This window comes from Trematomus bernacchii, unplaced genomic scaffold (genome assembly GCF_902827165.1).
Source record: "Trematomus bernacchii unplaced genomic scaffold, fTreBer1.1, whole genome shotgun sequence".
In the NCBI taxonomy this organism is placed as follows: Eukaryota; Metazoa; Chordata; class Actinopteri; order Perciformes; family Nototheniidae; genus Trematomus; species Trematomus bernacchii.
Genome location: NW_022987648.1, coordinates 18,785,110 through 18,807,442, shown reverse-complemented (window position 1 = coordinate 18,807,442; position 22,333 = coordinate 18,785,110). Strand labels below are relative to the sequence as shown.

General features: G+C 39.5%; 2 protein-coding genes across 3 annotated transcripts in view; one reads left to right on the top strand and one right to left on the bottom strand.

Annotated features, from left to right (window-relative positions):
• Positions 1-661: 661 nt before the first annotated feature.
• On the bottom strand, positions 662-1,615 carry rprma (reprimo, TP53 dependent G2 arrest mediator candidate a). The gene has a single exon (XM_034134147.1). The coding sequence runs from the start codon at positions 1,522-1,524 to the stop codon at positions 1,216-1,218; it is 309 nt and encodes a 102-aa protein (XP_033990038.1). The 5' UTR covers positions 1,525-1,615; the 3' UTR covers positions 662-1,215.
• A 4,748-nt stretch (positions 1,616-6,363) lies between these two features.
• galnt13 (UDP-N-acetyl-alpha-D-galactosamine:polypeptide N-acetylgalactosaminyltransferase 13) overlaps positions 6,364-22,333 on the top strand; it is a 32,036-nt gene continuing 16,066 nt past the window's right edge. For both annotated transcript variants that reach the window (XM_034134146.1, XM_034134145.1), the window contains exons 1-8: positions 6,364-6,721; positions 10,576-10,866; positions 15,897-16,065; positions 18,080-18,246; positions 18,812-19,019; positions 20,342-20,512; positions 21,142-21,259; positions 21,767-21,947. In XM_034134146.1, the coding sequence (XP_033990037.1) occupies positions 10,725-10,866; positions 15,897-16,065; positions 18,080-18,246; positions 18,812-19,019; positions 20,342-20,512; positions 21,142-21,259; positions 21,767-21,947 (1,156 nt within the window). In that variant the 5' untranslated portion in view covers positions 6,364-6,721; positions 10,576-10,724. The remainder of the gene's footprint in view (positions 6,722-10,575; positions 10,867-15,896; positions 16,066-18,079; positions 18,247-18,811; positions 19,020-20,341; positions 20,513-21,141; positions 21,260-21,766; positions 21,948-22,333) is intronic.

The following is a 22,333-nucleotide window of genomic DNA, read 5'->3' as shown; positions in this document are numbered from 1 at the left end:
TGAAGGACATTTTTGTAGAAATCAAGATTCAAATTGTTTAATCTGCATGAGGAGCACAGGCAATCAGACAGCAGTATATTGCTCTGTGGCTTTATTCTCCCAGGGTTTACACCACAAGTAATTTCTGAAGCTGCTGGTTTCACCCTGGGGAGCTGCGTTCAGGTGAGCCAGGAGCAGAGCCACAGCACAACAGATGCTTGGAGAGGAAGGTTGTAAAACGCTGCAATAATCACAATCTGACCCAGACCGAGAATGTAGGATATGTTTCTCAACCACCCCCTCAGATAATCAGAAGGGTTTTATTTTGGTTGAACGTTTATAGGGTTGATTAAAAAAAATATTTTCGGTTAAGAGAATTGAATTAACATTTACATTTGGACTATTAATGGAGAAAGATTACAGCCAAATCTGTAAGTGTGAAGCAATGTTTCCATTTAACTCATCCAATGTACGCAGGATAACACACATGTCTTGATGTCAGTTTATATGAATAAAGGATTATAATATACCACATTTCCTGTTGTGTTCAATTGCATCTAAATTATAATGTTTTATCAATATCAACAACATACCTAATCTTAATTACATCTTTTGGGTTCTAACATTTAAATCACTTTTGAAGAGGGCGTTGTGATTCATGGAGGGGAAAAAAATACTTGAATTAAGAGGAAAACTTTAATTACAGTACGAATTTATTCCAATGAACAGAATACAGAATGTTTTTCTCCACCGCCCAAACTCATACAGTCAACACCAGGAAGTCAAGATAAATACATCGAATAATATATTGCATATTGTATGCAAAAACACATACAACATACAGTCAATGTTTAAAACAATAATTACTTGATTGCATTAGCAATATGAGAGGGTATTTTAAAGCAGCAAATGCGAAGACTTTGCCACTTTATGAGGATGCTGCTTGACATACGTAGCTCCAACTGAACAGTGCTTGACTGAATACTTAATAAACAAAGAGGCTTAAAAAGCACTATACCTCTTGGAGATGATTGAGTCTTTGTTGGCATTAAAAAGCCACAAGGAATAACTTAACTGAACACCTTTAAACCGCAGTCACCAGCATGGTAAGACACCTCTGAGGTTTTTTAAATACCAATATGAAAACAGGGTCTTGTTTGTTGATCGCTTTATCTTCCATCTGGCTTCACTGGACTTCAGATCTGATTAACATCTTTATACAAAGGTCCTCGTCAGTCAGTAGGCTCCAACAATAACTGCCTCCGTTTCTTTAGACGGTCTCCTGTCCGTTACTAAAAAGTTGATCATTCCCTCTGATTTTATGAGAAGGTTGCAACCCAAGAAAAATATGCCAAAGACCACCGTGAGGGACAACACGCACATCACTGCTATCTGGACCACCCTCATGACGAAGAGGCTCCTCTCATCCGGAGCAGCGGGCACAAAGCCGTTATCAGTCACCACGGAGGAAAAGTTGCAGCAGAATAACTCTTCGGTCTTGTTGAGCAGTCCTCCCTCCGTTTGGTTGAACCCGGTGTTATTCATTTCCACTTTTTAGAAAAAGGTCAAACTTTGAGTTTGAGAGATGCGAGAGCCAAAGAGGAAACAACTCGCCTTGTTACAATCCCTGAGAAATGTGTCATCAGGTGGAAAGTAAAGATGATGTTGATGATGAGGCGCAGAACTGAAGAAGTTCCGTCAGGTCAGACAGTGCTCTTCGGGAGTTTGACAAGCTTCTTTGGCATTGCATTACTCGAGATTTCATGTGGTCTGTCGCCAGTTTCAGGACGGAATGACTCCTCCCAACCGCGGGTAAGTAGCCAGACAGTAGCTGCCTGCGTTAAAACGCTTAAGTGGAATGACGACACAGCACGAGCGCCACCATACGACCAGACTGCGCACGTGTCTCAGGAGTGTCCAACGAAGCATTACTGTATGAGGTACAGTGGCGGCCGGTGGTCTTTTTTTTTGGTGGGGCTCTTGACGTACCGTAAGTGACCTACCCGGGGGGTCCGGGGGGTTTCCCCCCCGAAATTTTTTTTCGAGAAATGACCCCTTAAATGATGACTTCTGGTGATGTTAGAGGGGGGGGGAAAGGAGAAATCGAGGCTTAAAAATATGAGAAGACTGATCAATACCTCCATAATCTTCAGTGTGGAAAATATTATTTATCAACCTGAACATCTACTACTTTACCAGGAATTTGTGTTCTCAGAACTGGTCTGTTTTTTTCTTTCTTAAAACTGTTCATGTTTTATGAACCAACACCTTCACCAAGTAGCTTTACAGTGAACTGCATGTGAGATATAAAATTAATAGCATCTTTTCAGTAGCATTAATTATAAATATTTAAGTGGTTCAATACAAGTCACTACAGCATTTCAAACTGAACTGTGAATAAATGCAATTTAAAAAAAATAACCACAGCACAAAATGTCATAAATTGTGTTTTTTCTTTGTTTCTCTGAGGATTATTTACAAACAGGCTTATTTACATATAGCAATAACTCAGAAATGAAAAAGCTACATCGTCTAACACGAACAACCAGTTAGCATAATGATAATATATGTGTTATGTACAATGTAACTGGCAAGGCTAGAGCAAGAAAGAACATAAAGTTTGCAAAAGGTTTAAATAACTTCAAGTATCTGTCTTCAGATTACGTGGAGGTTTTAGTCCGATGGGAAGCAGATTTTAAGCGACACCGAAGATAAACCAAAAATGTGGTGGAGCTGCAAACCGTGTAGTGTTGCTGGGACAGAACAGGAGCTATAACCGTTGGAAAATACATCACAGACAATGCAACAAACGTGGAGACAGAACAATCACTTCTGTGATAAATGCCCACTTATTAATAAACTTCTAACAACCATGGGAAACCTCCTCTCTACATATAAAGTGATATCCAAGCATGGGAAACAAAAAGACAGCATTTACCTGTTTGCATCCAGCTAGCCAAGCCTTTCTTGTGTACCAGCTACTTGTGAAGCCTCGTGTATACATTTTGTCTTTTTCACGAGATTGCTGCGATATATTCAAATCGGGTTGGTCCGGTGCAAGGTCTTTAAGCAACAATTTATCTGCCAAACTTCTCCTTTCGAAAGGATTGGAGATTAGCTCTTGAACAGAATTAGGCGGGGACCGAGGTCCGGAGACTCCACCTGCACACGAAGCCATCCTCATCAACTACTGCGTCAACCGGATACGAGTCACTGTCCAAACTACTCACAGACTGCACTGGGCGCTGACATTGGCGCCCGGTGACCGTCATCTTTGACGACGCTGATTGGCTGAAATTATATTTTCGCGGCATAGTTTACACGTTACAGATAGCAACAGTCAGCTGCTGGTGGCTGCTGCTGCACTGGTTGAAGGCTCCTCTCTTAGCGCCCAGACGAGAGAAGGTGCATGGGCAAGGCCAGGCAGGAAACATGTGACTTATCAGTAACTTTAGACATCGTAACACAATTTTAAACGAGATTTTATTGTAGATTATACATTTTACTGATACCAATTATATAATATTTACCTTGTTCATTAAAAATAAAAATAAAAACATATATTTTTTTTTAAACATATATTTTTTTTTTTTTTAATTTTAATTTTAATTATTATTTATTTATTTTTTTTTCAATATGGGAAGAGGTGGGGCGGCGCCCCTAGCGCCCCTATGGACCGGCCGCCACTGATGAGGTACATTATGTCCTGTTTGTGTTATAAGGTGTGTGTGTGTGTGTGTGTGTGTGTGTGTGTGTGTGTGTGTGTGTGTGTGTGTGTGTGTGTGTGTGTGTGTGTGTGTGTGTGTGTGTGTGTGTGTGTGTGTGTGTGTGTGTGTGTGTGTGTGTGTGTGTGGTGTGTGTGTGTGTGTGTGTGTGTGTGTGTGTGTGTGTGTGTGTGTGTGTGTGTGTGTGTGTGTGTGTGTGTGTGTGTGTGTGTGTGTGTGTTCATGCTAAGTCACCAGTGTTAGATATACATTAATAGGACAATACATCTGCAAATATCTATAGACTTTATTTAGTATCAATTAGCTTTTATCTTTTGTATTGGTTTATTGTTACTTGTTCTAGCTATTGAATCATTGTGTAGCACAATTGGAAAAAAACACAATCACACTTTTTGGTACACTTTCAGGATTTTGACAAAAAAACAACGTGAATGCCTCCCATCAAGGGCTTACTTTTTTTTCAAGTGTTCATTTGTTTAACTTATAAACACAGGTTTTATTAATAACAATATGTAGTTTATTGTGTCCCAGTAAGACAGTTAGGAAGCACTTTACTAGGACCTTGAAAGTTAACGGAAGCAACTACAAATAATTCAGCGATGATTAATTTTTTATTATTTGCATCCGTGCTTTTCCTACTGTGTCAAGTCAGAAGAGAACAACTTCTGTCTTCACTACTGCCACAAAAACAAAAGCTGACCAACAAGCAGAGGTTGAAGACATTCTTTAGATATGTGTTGTAAGCATCAGACAGTATTTCAGCAAAACAAAAATATATATTATTTAATATTGTTCAACTAATGTTCTAGCCAGCTGCACAAAGCAATGACACAAAGTGTTCATCCCTCTCTCTAGAACAAAGAGAAAACCAAAGACATCCACTGACATCTAGTGGATGCTTTGAGTCCAGTGACGTGCGTTGTGGCGGTGTGGTGCTAGTGGAGCCTCGCAGCGACGAAACTGTGGCGCGCTACACTAGGTGCGCCGCGTTTGCGCTTCAGAGGAGGCTCCCTCCGCAAAATGAGGCCCCATTCGCGAGGGGTCTGCGTGATCTGCGTGTAGGGAGAGGCGGCCCTGTATAATAACGTCATATTAAATGCAGTCATTTGGTCTTTAGCAACAGCTTGTGAGAGCAGTGCATTCATCGGTGTTCGTTTTAATGCTGCCAGTTTGTTGACGGCCTGTGTGTTGATGGGACTTCTCATGCTCCCTAAATGTTTCCCCTGCCTTTCGCCAGTTGTTAAATCCTGCTTTTACAAAACTCCCATCCCTGATCTTGTCTGCACTGACGAGCTTCTTTTCTATAGCAACAGAAGAAGCACACCGCATTATCACTTTCTCTTATAGTGAAGCTTTGTATAGACTGCTTACACTAAAATGCTAACTCAAAAACTCAAAATAAAACTTTTGTATTGATTTGTTTAGTGAACTTTTTGGCGTTGCCGTTACAACTCTCCACCAACAGATGTGGGTGCTGCAGCCCCCTCAGCACCCCCCCCCCCCCTTCCCGCGTCCCTGACGTCGCTGTTTGAGTCAGGTGTGAACATACCATACATGCAATTATGAATGTTAGTCTAATGTACAGTGAATTTACCACATTGTACATCTCAGCTTTAGTAATATAGTTGTTTACAATTATATATACATTAGAGCTTTATTTAAAAGGTGAATCTACAGTTTTTGACAGTACTTTTGAAAGGACATCAGAGTTATCATAGACTGCTGAACACTACTGATTCAACTCTCATCATAAACAGCAGATGGCAGCAATGCTCAACACGATTTCCCCAAGGGCTGCCATAAAAAGCTGCAGTGTAAAACACGGTTTCATTTGCGAAACGTGTAGGCCCTACTGTGGTGTTGATTTAACCTGAATGTGAATAACTTTACAGAATACTGTTTTTGTATTTACGTTTATTTTATTTCACTTATTTTTTATCAGACAGTCCTATTGAGCTCAAAACACTAGCAAGAACTGAAAGAAATGTATGAAATGATTTGTATAGGAGAATATTTGTCCAAAGGATAAAACATAGTACATTATTTGTATTGTAGTCCTTTGGGTTAGTGTTTTAGTGAGAATAGTTAATCACAGATAAATGACAATACAAATATACTTGAGAAACATTAGGATTATTTTAATTACTAGATTCATGGATGTTATTAATCATACAAAAAGTTAAACCTAAAGCTAAATATGTCCTTAAAGCTATAACATGCCTAAATCAATTGAAACAGAGTTTTGAGTCATCGATAGTATCAATAAAGTGTGTATTTTACAAACCAAAAAACAACAACTTAAACATAACTGTACTGAAGGTTTCCCCCCAATACACAAACCATAATTACATTCAATTCACTGCACATCTAAATGGACATAATCAGCGTAACATTATAACAAATATATAATTGTATACAGAAAAACTACACATTTTGTGATAGATGCTGTATGCGGTGGTCGCTGGGTGCGCCTACATTAACCAGACGCCCGTGACAGTCCACTTGGAGAGGATTTCATGAGCGACGTCGCTTTTAGCCAATCAGAGAGCAGAGACGCGGCTCTCTGAAGGTCGGTCTGAGCTGAGGTTAGATTGTGCTGAATATCATCTCGCCTGTGCTGTTACTGCTATATTATTCAGTCAGAGAACAGGTGCGTACCAAGACGTTACGTTGCATTGACCGCATCAGCGTTGAAACGCGTTGGGAAGATTAATGGAGACTGGTCGTGTTCGCCGGTTTACTGCGGCTCAACTAGGGACAGATCATATCAGGGAGTCCAAACAGGTACCACGGGAGGCTTTAGCCTATGGAAACCATCACACTGCATTGTGGACTACTCTTTACTGAGATGGACTGTAGTTAGTGGCCGTTTCGAGATGTCAGTGTGCAAGAGCCATTTACGCAGTTGAATTTGGCCATTAAGTGCTGTTGTATATTGGGTCATGTTGTCTGCGTTCAACACGTTGCCTGAGAGCGAGCCTGGAACAGGTCACTGGTTCACTCCATCCATAATTTAGGTAAGCACAGAGTATCATCATTTTCTATCACCACCACCTCCCATAGGGCACAAATATCGTGGAGTAGATGTATTGATGGTGCTTAACCTATAACTATGCATTAAATACAATCAAGGTTACCATGCTCTGTATCAGTGAGAATATGTTCTTTGTCATTTGAAACTGCAGTTTTTCCATCTCATTTCTGTCACATGCAACATTGATTGTAATAATCATTATATAGGCTAACGTGCATGTAAGCGTGAGGTATGGTCATAGTCTGTGTGGGTATAGCCCATAGCCTACGTCAAACGTACTAAACCAACACAGTGGTAAATGTGTTCTTTTTTTGTCTTGTTTAGGTTATAGAGGTAGCAGTCATTGGCCTAATGGGCTTATTGGGATCAGCTCTGTAATCACCGGCTGTGCCTTGTAGTGCTGGGTGCAGATTTGCATTTTTCAATAATGGTACTCAATGAAAATATGATACCTGATATTAGTACAAATAACATAACGATACTATTTATAGTATTACTATTTATAGTATTGTCATGCTATCTGTACTAAAATATGTGAAAATATCAGTATTTATTTTGTTTTCTTTTAATGCATAGACGTGTATATATATGTGTGTGTGTATGTATATGTATATGTATATGTATATGTATATATATATATGTATGTATGTATGTATGTATGTATGTATGTATGTATGTATGTATGTATGTATGTATGTATGTATGTATGTATGTATGTATGTATGTATGTATGTATATATATATATATATGTTGACTGATCAGTCAATGCCATATTTTAAGTCTTGACAGTTTTCAGTTCTTAATGCCACTTGGTGCAGTTTGTACTGCACTCAAAAAGTATTGATGTCTGACTCAGCTACACTTTCTGCTTGGGACACTAAAAATGCTGGTGATAGCAGGTTTGAATCCCTACCATCCTCTGAAGTACCCATGAGCAAGTCCATCCCTTAATTATCCACAGCCGAAAGCTATTTTGCGTTATGGCTGATGTCTTTTCTTCCAGCTTTGTCTTCAAACGTGTGCTGCTCATATTACTGCCATGGTACCAGAGTCAAGTTCAGTTGTATTGCTTTGGACACCAATTAGTTAACAGTCTTGCATTTGCATACAGTACAAGCACTCCTATTGATTGAAGGAGGAATCTGTGATTTAGCTCATAGGCCTGCGACAGACATTTCACAACAAAAGGAGTTGCTAACGGCACAATTAACTGTCACTTCACAAAGCAATTAATGCCCGGTGGATAACACTTGCCTTGAATATACTGGAAAAGTGGCTTGTCAAGACATGAGGGACCTGTTTTTAGAGGTGTAAAGCAGAGAAGAAATATTCCTCTGTGCAGATGGTCGGACTAATTGACTCAGACTTCTTCGGACGAGACTCTAGCAAGCTGCTGGCAGCGCAGTTGGTGGTACCAAACCCAAACATGTCTATGTCATTGACACACTAAAGCAGATGGTTAGAGATGCAAACAGACAGAATCACACCGAATCATCAATGATCTGTCTACCATGTGAGAGGAGGTGATATGCTACACACAGACTCGGATTTCAGCAGAGTTTTACTGAGACGTTTTCTTTCTTGAATACACTCATTAACTGGAAGTGTAGATTGCGTCCACCTACTCGGGTTAGGAGTCAGTAAATATTGTGTGAATTCTGTCTGACATCTTTAATGCAGCCGTACGCACACTGCCTTGTTTTTGAATGAGATAAGAGTAAGCCCAGGGCAGTGGTGTCAGACCCTGTGATGGACATTTAGACAGTGAGCGGAGAGGTCAATGTGTGCGTTCTGAGTGCAAAACCATTACCACTCTGTATGAGAAAGATAAGGGAATCCATTAGATTCCCACAAAATATGCTGCAGGCATTTTTTCACTAGTTGGACATTGGCAAAAGTTGCTATACATTAATGCATTTGCAAATAAGTGCACACTCGTATGCAAAAACCTATTTCAATCAAATATAAGTTACATTTTGAGCCTGTGCAGGGGCTTGGCTTTAGTGCCTACCACTGTGTGATGTATATTGTAGCCTAAAGTTCTGTTATGAATGCCTAAAAGGCTACTGGGTATTTGTGCGTTTGATTTCTATGGCTGAATGCATTTCTCCCCCCTCATTCCACTTCCATTCTGATTGTACTTTCATAAGCTTTGGATTTCAGTCAACAAAACCCTATCATTTCATTCAAGTACAAATCCTGTTTGACAGAAAATGGTGTTGTTTTTCATCAGAAATATTGTGAGGCATACATTCCACACCAATGAGATATCTAGACTCCACAAACTGCCTCTGGTGTGAAAGCTTCCCAGATGGTCCGAGCAGCTCTACTGATGAAGTGGGAGAAGTCTGCAAAGGGGGAAATGAGCATTCGCTCATCCTTTCAAATGGAAAATGTGGAGGGCTTGGGGGGCAGTTGGGTGTGTACTCCAATGGACCATCCCCCTCGTGAAAATGACCAAAGGCAATGACACCCATTAACCCCCTTTTTAAAATAAAGGCAAACAGTAACTATGAAATAAATCTATGAAAGGAAAAAAAAGGAGAAATGAAACCTTGGGTGGACCCCACTCATAGCTGCTCTTCTGGAGTGCAAACCTTTACAAACTCAAGTTGGCATTATTATTATCAATATTATTATCAAGTAGGTGTGTGTTAGAGCTTTACTGGTAAATATTCTGGGCCAGTACATTACCCAATATGATTCTATTTTAGCACATAGGAACTGGTGTTGTGGAGCAATAATGGACATAAACTGCAGTACATGCCAAACTGTGTGAGCTTTAAACAGGGATTCCACTGCGTACACTTTCAATTGTAAAATGCCCTTCTTACATCTTGGTTACAACTATGATGCATTGATCCGACCTCTTCACCTCCTGATATGATTCTGATACCTCAACTCAGGTTATCTGCTGATTCCTATTTCTGTTTTGCTTTTTCCTAAAATAGAAACAAAATTCAGTTTACCTCTCTGCAGTGGAACTCACTGGGATAATTTGTATGCAGGAAACTTGATGTCAGGGATTGCGCTGGCACTACAAACTGAGTTGGCCCACACAGTGATTTGATGAATCTGCAAATGCAGAATTTTCTGATGACACAGTGAGAGCAACTGTTTTCAATGTGGAGCTGTCCCATCTGGCCAATCTGGGATCAAACAAACATAATTTAACCCTTAATCCCTAAACCAGCGGTGCACCCCATTATGAGATTTTTTAAACTCTCAATTTAGTATCTGGTATAGTATCTGCTTTAATGAAACAGTTTAGATTAGGCCTACCTGCTACTCTGTATACGCTTTTCTTTTCACTTTATATCCTTCTGTCTCCTTTCTTTTGTCCTCTTGCCTCACATGTATACAAATATTATTTGTTATTCCCCAAAATTGTAAATCAAACTGCACATCTGTATTACTGTAAATCTTACTCATTCCCTTTGTTTTGTTCTGTAAAACACTGTATACTGTTTTGGTATGTCTTATCTATTTAACGTTTTTGTGTAATGTTATATTCCACTAAACTACAAATATAAAAAAATAAAATAGGAAAATGCTTTGTAATCTCATCTGATTGTGTATACCTATGAATTGCATTAATGTGAAGTCTGAGAGGAAGTGATTACTAATCACTTTTTCAAGAGACGAATATTGATCCACTTTAAATGTGGTCGCTCACAGATTCTGCTGACTTCCTGTTTCTGCCTGCGTTGATTGTTTTAGAGCGTCATGATGTACATCCAGAATCACAGCCAGGAGACTCAAATTATGATCATGATTCCTGTCGTCATTGGATTTAGGAGAACAGCTTCTGATTGAATGTTTGCTCTCTTCTGCAGGATGACGCCTCTCGGTCAGACCTGCTCCGTCTCCTCCCTGTTTCCACACCCCGTCTCCAGAGTTCAAACGCTCCGTCAGCAGTCCTAGTGCTCCTGAGTGCTCGCTGCGACCCTTGTTCGGCTCTCCTGGCTGACGTCCCGGGGAGGTTATGCGACGGTTTCTCTACTGTAAGGTGGTGCTGACCACCTCTCTAGTGTGGGTGCTGGTGGATGTGTTCTTGCTGCTCTATTTCAGCGAGTGTAACAAATGTGATGACAGGAAAGACCGCTCGCTGCTCCCGGCCCTGCGAGGTGAGTCCACAAATATCCTGCTACACCTTCCATTCACAGTGCAGACACTTGGAGATAGATTATGAAATATTCAGTTTATTCAGGGTTTGTTGAAATTGTAAGATTCCTCAGAAGAAATGTAAAACATTTTCGGGGGATCTCAAAGGATAAAAAGAAGTCCAGTTTATTTGTGGTTTGTACATTGGTGAATAGTATGGAGTATGTTTTGCAGAAGGTTAAGTGAGACAATATTTCCAGCAATAATGTTAATTTACAATGGAGCTTTGATGAATTTTATTTCAGATGCTTGCAGCCAGAATAGATAATGTTTTAGGACTATAACCGAAACGCATCCAGATTATTCAATGGAAACAGAAACATTTTGCTTTTGAGGCAGCATCTGCATTTACAACCTACTTTTAAGATTACATCTTACATCTGCGTTTATTCCTGGTAGAAGTTAGGATAGTTTGTAACTTGGGTGAATTTGTGTAACTCCAGTTTATTAGAGTGGGGACCAAAAAAAACGAAATAACTAACAACAAACTAACTGATTAGTTACATTTTTTAAAACTAACTTATTTTTTCTGCTTTTTTGATCTTTTAAGAATACAAATATGGTTTGGCATCAAACAATCTTGTAGATATAACCTGGAGAGATTCATTTATTCCATAAATGCAGGATTATCTAAAAATCTAGTTTGTTTTCCTGTATGCTCGGCAACCTTGAAGTGATCTCCATGTGTACGTTTGAGTTGAGTGTTGAGTATCCAGATCAAACTAAACCACCTTACCTATTAAGGAGTTCATTTCCTCACATGCCCTGCCATAAGCAGGTTGCTCAGAGGTTTGCTAAGCTGCTTGTAGGGTTAGAATGAGGCGACCTGCCAGCTACTGAGACTTATTACATTACCATAACAAAGTCCAAAGTACATTGGTGTTACTTTCAAACGCCTTCCATTTGATGATTTGCTTAACACATGAACTGAGTGTCACTGGTTTCTTTAATATTCCATGTGTTGTTTACTAGTTTAATCCTGTTCAGCCCAGAACTGACGACAATACATCTCGATTTACTTTGATTTATTTATTTATTTTTATTTATTTTTATTTATTCGTTTATTTGGCAGGGACATTGCACATTAATGAACACTTAAAACATGAAATGTGTGCCAAGTGTACATTTTTTCCCGGATTTAGCTTTGAGCTACTTTCCATCCGCAGTCCCTCACATAAAACATTAAGAAAATGAAAATTATAAACATAGCAGTACAAATGCATAAAATGCAAGAAAAGTGCAAGAGGAGATTGGAATCAATTTATCCCAAATTGATTATAACTTAAGTGTTTTTGTTAGGTAACACTAATTACCATAACATCAATGCTTGGGTAGTGAATGATCTGGCCCTGGTCATTGCCAGGTTGATAATGACCCTTTAAGGAATGCATGCATTCAATTCCTTGTTGGCGCAGTCGCCCCTTACCTAACGTCAGAGTTTTTCAGTTTGATTATAAGGAACTTTATGGCCAGTTGCTCCTACCCTTCATGTTTATGTAAGGTTTTAAGTTTGCTTGACATACTAGGGTAAAATCATTTGGAGTCGTGCTGCTTTTTAACTTAAAGGAAATGATGCTGCCAGGTAACAACAGGTTCTTGTCTGCTGCATCAATATATTCAGTTCTCTGTTCTTTCTGCACCACATTGTAACTCATTTAGTATTGCACACTCATAAACTTGGTTGACTCCTGAGAGACCGATCAAATTGTTATTTTCTCACGCTGTTAGTGCTCTCCACAGAACGACAAATGCTATAATGCAAAACACATCAGGGTCCCTTTTAATAGACACAGCTTTAGAAAAAATCACCTACCGTACTACATTTTCTTGTTGGTCTGTCTTGGTGTTGGTGGGTTTGGATTTTCATTATGGTCTTAATCTTCTGAGAATGATAAAACTGTATTTGTTTTGTGCTCTCTTGTAACAGGATTGTTCAATTTAGCAGTTCTAACTGTATATCACATCAGTCTGAGATTTGCCCTCAGACAGCTACAGCCACTGTGAGAATTGATTAGACTTCTACTGGTAATATTTACAGTAACTTTTCACAGTTTTGTGATTTATGATTGAAAGGAGCAGTTGAATAAATGTTTATGAAGACAATATCTAACCCAATATCACAATATTGATAATATATTCACATATTTCCCAGTCTTAGTTGCAGTTAAGGTGAAGGTGTGCATCAGAGCAGCATGGTCTCTTGACATTTTGTCCCTGTCCTGCTATGGTTTTCTGATATATAACGTAATGTCAGCCACATCAGACTGGAAAGAAGAGAGCGGAGCAGATCAGCAGAGGGAAGAGGTGAGGTAAAATGTGAAGGAAAAATAAAATGGATCAAGCTTTTGATGGAGAAACTGTGCACCATTACTTTTTGTTGGAAGCAAATGATGATAAAAAGCGCTAGAGGACAGGTCTGAGTCCACCTTGACAAGATTAATCTCTCACAAGATAAAGAAAAGAGAAAGCTAACTTGTTGTAACTTGCTAATGTTGGCCGGAGAGTCTAGAGTTGCACATGTTTTGCTAATCTGTGAGAATAACAATCTGATGAATCACATAAAGCAAAGGTTAACAGAGAGTCATGTAGCACTCTATTTTTGTTCTGCGCTAAAATGTGAGTGATTGTGTCTCAGAAGTCTCATTACCTGTGAGCGTGAGGAGAACCTTTTCAGTGTAATTGCTTGGGATAAAGCTGTAGGCAGGGACATTGAATTGGATTGAATGACCCAAGGACAGAAAGAGCTTCTGTTTTCTTCACAGATGATCCAGGTCTTCTTTCATAATGAATGATCTGTGTCGGGAGGATACTGCGTCTGGCTTGAAAATACCACAGAGAGTTTGTTTCCCAAGGCTCCTCTGATCCATGTGTTTTAGTCTTTATATTTCATCCTACTGTTTGTATCATTTCACAGATGTAGAAAGTGCTGAGGGTATGAATAGTCATTCACAGTCATAATGAGGGAGCTAAGCTACTCTGTTATTTCAGACGGGATTTAATAATTAGAGTCATAAACAGATATTCTTTATTTTGTCCCACAGCAGGGTCATTTACAGTGTTATGACAGCAAGGGGACATGGCAGATGCAAGGCAAAAAATGAAATAATTAGACTAACATTTTACAAAGATGCGTCAATGTGTTAAAAAAACGAAATAAGTACAGAACACTGGCAAAAATAAGTATCATTATAAGCTTTTACAAGAAAAAGAATGTGTTGCCTTGTGCAGCGTTAATATGTTGTCAGTTAGCAGCATAAATGGCAAACATGTTACATTTGACTGTTACATGTATCACATTTGGTTTTATCAGTAGGTTAAAATAGAATGTTTTCCGACATGTCTTAGTAATGAAGTTAATTTGTACACCAGATATGAAGCCATAGTGGAAATTGTTTTCCTCTGTAATTTTAAGGCACAAGTACTGTCTTCTACAAATTCACAAAATAAGTTAACACATCGAATTAGGATTTGTGGTGAAAGCAATAATTGTAAAGGGGATGATTTTGCTTGTAAGATTTAGAGTACATTTGTAACATTCACATGTTGTGTGTATCTGTAGCTATAGCCTGATGGATTGGAGAGGCCGAGCATGTGTTTGATGGACACTTTGTTCAATCATCCAGCTCAGAGCTCGAGCTGTGTCCATCAGATTTAAGCCCGTTTCCAAACGGAGAATGTCGGCAGCACCATAAACAAAAGAGCAGGATTAGAAGAGGGTTTACAATCCGGCCGTCTCCACGAGAGGTCTTAGGGAATCCTCTTAACCTGGGACCATGGAAATCATTGCTTCAGCTCTAAGAGATTATTAAAGAGAGCACAGTCATAAATCCGTGGGAGGCTTTTTACCTTGGTGACGGGAGCTGGCTCTGAGCAGCAGCAAACCACAGCAATGCTGATGTTTTTCACGCATGATCATATAGCATATACTGTAGCAAGTCGACTAGTAGAAACTCCTGAAAGATGTGTTTCTTTCTTTTTCATTAAATATGTTAAACTAGATCTGCAAATGTATAATCTCTTTTTACAGATGGCATTAAATCTAATAGTACTGCTAGACTGCACAATATACCAGAAAAGAGATTAAGCATACATTTCGATTACACATTTTTCACACAGTCGATGATGTGTGAGAAAGCCTAACAATACAGGGGAGAATGGCATCATGTTTTCTATTGGGAAAATGTCTAAGTGTTATTGAAAGGAATACGATGTTCATATTATGTGCACATCCTGCATACAGTACATGCTGCAGTACATGAATGAACACATGGGTTTGGTGCACGCACATTGATCTAGGAAATAAGCTCTATGCTCTGTCTTTTTACCAGTATAGAAAATTACAATGTACAAAGTGTACAGAGATAGAGCTAGCAGGCTTTACTGCACTCGCCCGAGCCTAAAGAGACCGATAATAAACCATGCCCAATGCTTTCAATATAAAAGGGATTTCTCAGAATGTATCTGTAGGTCATTCCCTTTTTTCATGGACCAATTTAGGTGAGGCAAGATTAGAGACTTGCTTTTTACCCAGCAGATATTGATAATTCTCCTTCTCATTTTATTTATGAAATCTTAATTTGTAGTCAAAAACACTACTGTATTTATAATCTATTGATTCAATTTTCCTTCTTTGAGTCTATGGATGCTTTTTCGGTCTTCGTTGACTAAGATTTTATGTGGTGCTTTTTGTCGAGGACAACCAAACACAAGTTCTTGAAAAACCACAACAACTTTTCTCTCCACTGGTCTGAACCGGGCGCTCTGCCAACAGCCTGTGGTCAGGGAGGTCAGTCAGTACTTATTACTCAGAGCCCCATTTACACAGGAGATGTGGAGCCTTTGTAATAAAGTGGGCTTTCACAACATATTGGTTCTTCTCAGATTGTTTCCTTATCAAAGATAGACTGTATATACAGGACAAAGTGATTTATTACAAACAAAGGGTTTGGTTTCTCATCAGATATCCTTTTGCTGTGCTTCTGCTTTGTTACAGCGGCGATATCTCGGAGCCACGAGGGACCGGGCGAAATGGGCAAGGCAGTAAACATTCCCAAGAACGACCAGGAGAAAATGAAGGAGCTCTTTAAGATTAACCAGTTCAACCTGATGGCCAGCGACATGATCGCACTCAACAGGAGTCTGCCTGACGTGAGGCTGGACGGGTGCGTAAGCTAGCCTTCCAGATCCATTTTGCAAACACAACTACTGACACTTTCAAATCCACACGCACGCGCACGCGCACGCACGCGCGCTTCTTCGCTTCCTGCAATCATTGTTCCTTTGTTACCCATTGCAAGGCAGAGTCGTTTCTGACTGATACTTTCTGCTTTTTTCTTCTTATTTCTTTGGATTTGAGTCTTTAATGTGGGCAGAGTTGTATTCCAGGTTAAATGGAAATTGTTCAGTATTCAGACAAGTGCAGGGATCTGTCTCTGATCAAGAGTCTCTCCAGTGATGCAGATAAAATGCTCTAAACTATCAAAACAATGTTATTCTAATGATTAAATAATTCAACTTAAACTGTTTTTCTATTAGATGTTATTGGTGTTAATAACTCTATCTAATGTGGATAGGCATCTCTAATTATGGGCACTGTTTCAATGCAGAGTCCATCAGATCCCTCAGGTTTGACCATTATGTCTGACATTTGAATTGGACTGTTTACTGTCACTCTAGATCCACTTGAGCACTTAATGAAAATCCAGGGAGTAATTTGTTTGAAACATGAGCCCATTCATCTCGGGCTGATGATATGCAGCGTCATTCGCCTCTCGTAGAGACATTATCCGAGTCATTCATGTTCAAATATTCCAAGTGAACACCAGTTCTCCTCAGCACTTTTATTAAGTGAATGCAAAAGGCTCTGCCAGTTAGAAACACCATGAAAAGCAAGCCACAACATTTGATTTTTTCTCACAGTTCCACAGTTTTTAATGCAATTCTTGTCTAACCAAGAAAACACAAATTATAAGATGGAGTGGAGATGCAAATATGCTTGCTTGCGTCTAGCAAAAGAAGACCTCATTTACTGAGAAAAGGTGAACACTCAGCTTATTGCAACACTTTTTTTCTGTCCATTATGGCTCCATCCTTCACTCAGTATACATTTTACAGCAGGTTTATTACAGAACTCAGCTTGGCTTTGCAAAATGTCTCCAGGTGTGTGGTGAAAATGATCCGGAGTTGGCAGTCGTTGCGTCTGAACGGCGATAACATTATGCCTTGAAGGCACCCTCCTGGCCTAGTTGTGTCAGTCTACGCTGTCACTTTGATTCGACAGGACTGAGCTAGAAATTTTGTCTGCTCCGATGGCTTCTTTCACCCTCCGTCACCTCCCACTACCCTCCTCCTGTCCTGGCAGTCCACTTTTTCCACTTCTGTACTTCTTTATTCAACATCATCCACTTCTGTGCCGTCCCAAGTTCAAAACATTTTCACTCTAAAGCTTTGACAGACAACCCATCAAGATGAGGATCTGCTGACATTGCTGTCAACAAAGGTTTGACTTTTTCTACCACTTAGAGATATTTGTCAGTGAATCTCCTATGACAAGATTTTTGCACTGATGGCAGCATTGGATAGGGCAGGAAACCTTCAGATTCTCACTCACTTTTCATAGAATACAGAGCTGCGGGTATAAAGAACCACTGTGACTGCAGTTTGGAAACAGCAGTGTTGTCTTAGACTAACAAATTCAGAACGGGTATATTTTAGGTTTATCCTAGGTTAATTAAGGTTAGGTTAATCCCTCTACTACTTCAGCACCACAGACAGCTCCATGGATTTATCGATACACAGCACAGTAAGTTGTTTCAGAGCCACAGTCTGGGCCATGGATTCTAACTTGCAAAAACCTCAGTCAGATATAGGATCAATGAGATGGGACTGACTAAACTAAAATATTCAACAGCCCCTCTCACCCTGCAACAAGAGCAATGCATTTTGGTCATGTTGATAACAAGGGGTGTGGCATCCCCCTTCAAACCTGCTGGTTATAGTTTATTTACATATATAAAGAAAATACTAAAAAATACAATATATATCATTGCCTAAAACTCTACAGGGTCTTGAAATGTGGCACTCTAGGCAGCATACTACAGGAAATTATTTCAGTGATGTAAAATTCTCAACATGTTCACTTAAACTGATTTACTTTTCTTTCTGTTGCTTCCTCAGCTGTAAAACCAAGCTGTACCCAGATGACCTGCCGAACACCAGCATTGTCATCGTGTTTCACAACGAGGCGTGGAGCACCCTGCTGCGGACGGTTCACAGTGTCATCAACCGCTCGCCCAGACAGCTGCTGGCGGAGATCGTGCTTGTGGACGACGCCAGCGAGCGAGGTTGGTAATCTACACTCTACTAGTTACTGTCTGATACAGTATCTGCTAAAGTCACATATTTAACTCTGTAGTCAAGGATACTGGTAAAACAAAACTGAATATACCACCAAACTCTTAATATAAGAAACAATTAACACTATATATGTTTTACTACTATAAAAAGCTGTGGTGACAATAAATAGACCGATCTGATCAAAATGTAGTATCAAATAACAACTGTTTTTGTTTGGGATTAATCAGCCTATTATATATTCAGATTATTAGCTTAATCTTTACCTGGTTAAATAAAGGATATATATTAACCATTTTGTCCAACATATACCAGAAAATAGGGATCGTAATGATAGATTTACTTGTTTCAAAAAGCAGTTCAAACTAGCAAGTATTTCAGAATCCTTAACCGGGGAATGTTTTGGCATTTTTGTCAACAATATTTCTGAAAATCACAAATTCAATTTATACATTTTTCAGTTGATTGACTCATAGAGAAATGAACCTATTCCTTCAGCTCTGTCTGCGTTAATCTGCTCTTGATTAAATATTTTTTGTGTCTGTTTTCTCTCAGACTTCCTGAAGAAGAAGCTGGAGAACTATGTGCGCACTCTGGAGGTGCCGGTGAGGATCCTGAGGATGGAGCAGCGTTCAGGTCTGATCAGAGCCAGGCTCAGGGGAGCGGCCGCTACCAAAGGTCAGGTCATCACCTTCCTGGACGCTCACTGCGAGTGTACTGTGGGCTGGCTGGAGCCCCTGCTGGCACGCATCAAAGAAGACAGGTAGGGTTGTGTACTTTTCTGGGGCAGTTTCTATGAGCGACTCTAATCTTTTCCCTGTTCAGTCCTGAAACATGCTTTAATAATACGGCCATTATCACATTTCACTTCAGTTGCACCATGGTGTGCTTGAGCTCAGTCTGAATATTGATGGGACAGCAAACCATCAATTATGAATACACAGTTTGAGCCTGACGCTGCTGATAGGGGAAGATAATCATTTTGCATCATCTGCTGCTGCCTCGGAGGAAAAGCTAGCTCCAATTACTGTAGCTTTATACTTTTGTTAACACGGCTACATCAGGAGGTAGTATGCGCTGGTAGAGTCCAAGTTATAGTGGACACGTACATGTTTAGCTGCTGTTAGCTATCGGAACGTTAAGTTATATATTTTCAGAACAACACAGGGTGAATCTGCGGTGTCTGTGTGTGAGATTGACATGAATGGATGGGTTGATAACGACTCTCGTGGCGATTCCTCTCATAACTGAGGTCAGACACATTCATTTTCCCTGAGGAAGAAACCAGAATCATATTACTAAGAAAATTATATTATGGAGCCATTACACTTTTACTGAATGCTGCTGCAGATGTATTGATGTCTTTAGAAAAAGGGCGCATGAAGAGCAGAACATTTGATATGCTTACTGCAGCAGGATTATTGGTTGATCCTAAGTACATTGACATCATGTTTGTTGTGGTAACATTTTGTCCAAATCTGACATTCACTTTCAAGATGTTGCAAAAGTATTCAAGATGCGATTGGTTGTTGTTCATTGGTGTGCATTTCATCAGAAGAAATACTCATTATCGTGACACGATCACACTTGAAATTCAATGCCAATATATTAACCGGTCACTTGTGCAAAGATGAGTAACAGTGCTCGTTAGACCTTTTTAATGGTCATATGATCTATGATAAAGGAAAGACATTGCAGTTTACTTTTATATAATAACTTTTTGCCAGTGTCCAACCTAGACTATAGCATAATACACTGTTAAACATTACTTCATAACAAAACTAGTGGTAACGTTACTCCTACACTAGTAATAGCTTACTTTACCTTTGTCTGAGATAATTGACATTCAATATTTTGAAACTATTTTAATGTTGCCATTACTACTTTTGTTGGTTTAAGCAAATCTGTGGAATAATCAATAAAGAGCCTGGTGGGAACAGCATGTGGCTTCCCTTTTGTTTTGAACAGACCAACCATTACTCAGTTGGTTTTCTTTTGTTACGTTTATCCTATTTTTCTACTCCGCTTTTACGATATCATTTATCTCAGCTTTAAATCTTACACTGTATTTCTGGTGTCTTTCAGGACAGCAGTGGTGTGCCCTATCATCGATGTCATCAGCGACGAGACGTTTGAATACATGGCAGGCTCAGATATGACCTATGGTGGATTCAACTGGAAGCTGAATTTCCGCTGGTATCCTGTTCCCCAGCGGGAGATGGACCGGCGCAAGGGGGACAGAACACTGCCTGTCAGGTACACAAAGAAAACTTTAATCTTTGAAGCTAAGTCTAGATCATTTATCTGGGAAATGTACGTCTGACTTTCTACTTGTTTGTTGTATTTTGATTAACAATTAAGAGAGAGGAGGTCCAATCACACAGAAAAGTGTCTCTTCACCTTTTCTAAGTGTGGGTTTATCTGTGACAGCAGCAGGCTACAGAGAAGACATGGATGGTTAGATTTCTTCACACAAACACCTCTTGTACCATTTTTATCCTGCAGATATAGAAATAGATATTTTTCCTTTGTGTATCCCACTAGCATCCTGATAGTTGTACTCTCTTGAAGTATGTGTGAGCTCATTTATTTTAAAAATAGAAAAACAAAACTGACTTTTTTTGGTTACACAAAGCTAGGCACACTTTGTAATTTGCATGCAAACCACCCACAGCAACAAACAATATATTTAATTAGGGGTTGACTTTAACATATAATGAATTAAGAGATACAAGTAATTACCCCTCTCAGGCTTTGTTTCCGTTTGTCAAACAAATTGTTTTTTTGTTCATTCATAACGGTCCTCTGAGTTGCACTGAGGTACTAATAAATAGAGCACAAAGTGAGGCAATATTGCATAATTGTTGTTTTTGTTTTTCTCGCAGGACTCCCACCATGGCAGGAGGATTATTCTGTATATACAAAACATACTTTGAAGAAATAGGAAGCTACGATCCAGGGATGGATATCTGGGGCGGAGAGAACCTGGAAATGTCTTTCAGAGTGAGTGACAGACCTGGGAGGATGCTATCTCGATGTTATCATGTCACCAGAGTGCATTCATGTCAACAAACTCCCTTTATTGTATCCACGTTTCCCTCAACGGCATCTTTCCACTTAAGATTCAAGAGAAAGATTCAAGAAAAATATGCAAGGAAAGAGGAATCCTGGAAATGCATGTTTAGTTAAATGAGATTTCCTTACCTCTCTAAATAGAACAAAAAAATGATATTTTAAGTTTATTTTAAATGTTTATTATTAATAGCCCAAATCTTATATTCAAATATTTTATTTTATGCTTTGTTTCGTTTTTCTTTCTTTATTAGTTCCACATTTGAAACACATCTAGTATTATTAGTAAATGTTGAATAAGTAAGACCATGAAATCTAGATATTTGGGAATAATATGGTCTCTTGTTTCCTTGCTTGCCTGCATAATTAATGTGAATGTATCTGTCTGCTTTCCTGCTACGGGCTGTATAAAAATACACTGTGTGTGTTTGTCTGCAGATCTGGCAGTGCGGGGGCTCATTAGAAATTGTAACATGTTCACACGTGGGCCATGTTTTCCGGAAGGCCACCCCATACAGTTTTCCCGGAGGAACGGGCCAAGTCATCAACAAGAACAACAGGCGCCTGGCTGAAGTATGGATGGATGATTTCAAAGATTTCTTCTACATCATATCGCCAGGTACAGAGCAGTGGAGCCAGTGTCTGAGTGCATGTGCCACTGAAATAGTAGTAATAATAACTTTACTTATGATCACCACTAGTGACAATAAAAAAAGTACTGTACTTAAAGGGGACCTATCATGCAAAATGCACTTTTGTACGTCTTTTATACATGAATATGTGTCCCCGGTGTTCCAGGGAACTCACCAAGTGTCAGAAAACACAACCCTCTCTATTTTCCTCCATACCCAAATCTCTAAAAAAGGGGCTGCAACGGATCTGATAAAAACTGATCCAGATTTGAACACTGTCCTGACGTCAGGACAGTGGCGCTACGGCTATTGGGCCAACTCCACCAATCAGGAGGAGACAGCCACGGCCATTGCCGTTCGAAAGCGCTGGAGA

Excerpts from the sequence above, each read along its gene's own strand:
- rprma (XM_034134147.1), bottom strand. The coding sequence starts at position 1,524 with ATGAATAACACCGGGTTCAACCAAACGGAGGGAGGACTGCTCAACAAG.